Raw genomic sequence first — 1,754 nt, forward strand, 5'->3', positions numbered from 1 at the left:
TTTCCAAAATCTATTGAAGTAGTACAAGCAACAATACCTGCAAAATTGGCAACTCCACAGTCATGTGCATTGGTAGTAAGAGTGTTGCCTAAACTGTTGGATCCAAACTGTTAAATCAGATGTATTATCTGTTCATATTGCTCTTTCGTAAGAGTCATTTGCTGACCATCATTGTGTGCTTCTCCACCTTCACTCTTCACACTTCACAGACAATGGATCAGAATCCATTCCTAAGGCATTGAAAACTACTCCTTTACCTTTAGCAAACTTGTATCCCTGACTTGGACCTGATCCTCTCTGAAAATTGTAGTTTCGATTGTAGTTTGGATGCTTAGTGGCATTGTTGTAACTATGAGGTCCGGAGTTGGAAGTGTTCAATACTTGATTTTGTTATTGAGGGTATCCATGAAGCTTGTAGCATTTTTCCTTAGTGTGACCCAATCTCTTGCAGTGATCACAGAATGGTCTGGTCCTTTCACCCCCATTATAATTGGTAATATTATAGTTTGTTTGAAAATTTCTACCAGTTGAACTTTCACCCCCAACACTCACATGCATAGAGGATGACTCACCAAAAGAATGGTTGAGAGGTCGTAGTTCCCTCTGGTTTTCCTCCTGTATTAGTAGTGCAAACGCTTGCCCAATAGTGGGCAAAGGCGTCATCATAAGGATGTTACCTTAGATTATAGTATACGCTTCATTTAGCCCCATAAGGAACTGAATTAATCGTCGATTTTGTTCGGCCTTGTACATGTGTTCCTTACCTCCATAGGGGCATTGGCACACACATTGATGCTTTGCCGTAATTATGCTAATTTCTTCCCAAAGTTTCTTCATTTTTGTGTAATAACCAGTAATATCCAGTGTGCCCTGATGTAAATAACTAATTTCCTGCTGAATTTGGTATAGTTTTGCCCCATTAGTCTGGTCATAACGGTGTTCTAGCTCAGTCCAAAGTTTGTGGGAACTGGATACATACTCGACGCTATCCGCAATGTCCTTCGTAAGAGAATTAAGAATCCATGTTGTAACCATATCATCACATCTCTCCCATTGGAGCAATTCCGAAGATGTTTGTGAAACTGGTTTCTTACACACACCGTTGATAAAACCTAATTTGTTCTTAATTGACAGAGATCGTAATACACTACGATGCCATGAACGATAACCTACACCATCGAAGGGTACGGGAGCTAGAGTAGCACTAGGACTGTAAGAAGGATGGATAAAAAGGGGATTTCCAGGGTCAATCATGGTGCTTATAGAAGCAACAGTGGGATTTTCAGTTTCAGAAGTTGATTCCATTGTTGTATGAGTATAGGGAGAACAAAAATTGGGCAAAAAATGGAAGATATATGCAACACAGAATATGTAATTATAACAAGAGATTCGTACCTCAAATAAATGCAAAAAAATGGAGTAAAATTGAGTGAATTGGAAGCTAGATGGAGCAGAAAAGTAAAATCGATTGAATTGGAAGATTGATGGAGCAGAAAAACAAAGCTAGATTCGCTAATAGTTAACCTGGCCTGATACCATGTCAAATTTCAGATTAACTATTCACAATCGTTGCTTATATACCAGGGAGAGAAGCTGTGTAATTCCCAATTTGGGAAAATGAAAGCTCAGTTTCAACTGTTCACAATCGTTGCTTATATACAAGGAAAGAAGGAAATATTTGTAACTACTCACACAACTAATCCATAACTCACCACCAACAAACTCTAAACTAACTGACTCTTGACAAACTAATT

The 1,754-nt window shown here is 38.5% G+C and overlaps 1 protein-coding gene across 1 annotated transcript; it reads right to left on the reverse strand.

Annotated features, from left to right (window-relative positions):
* Positions 1 to 37: 37 nt before the first annotated feature.
* On the reverse strand, positions 38 to 1,305 carry LOC124890984 (the record flags this gene model as incomplete). Its single annotated transcript, XM_047402830.1, has 4 exons — positions 765 to 1,305; positions 553 to 677; positions 203 to 297; positions 38 to 93 (listed from the first exon to the last, which is right to left on the reverse strand). Coding segments are annotated over exons 1-4 (817 nt in total), but the record flags the coding sequence as incomplete, so codon positions are not given.
* Between the last annotated feature and the right edge of the window lie 449 nt (positions 1,306 to 1,754).

The sequence above is a fragment of the Capsicum annuum genome, unplaced genomic scaffold, assembly GCF_002878395.1.
Source record: "Capsicum annuum cultivar UCD-10X-F1 unplaced genomic scaffold, UCD10Xv1.1 ctg28279, whole genome shotgun sequence".
In the NCBI taxonomy this organism is placed as follows: Eukaryota; Viridiplantae; Streptophyta; class Magnoliopsida; order Solanales; family Solanaceae; genus Capsicum; species Capsicum annuum.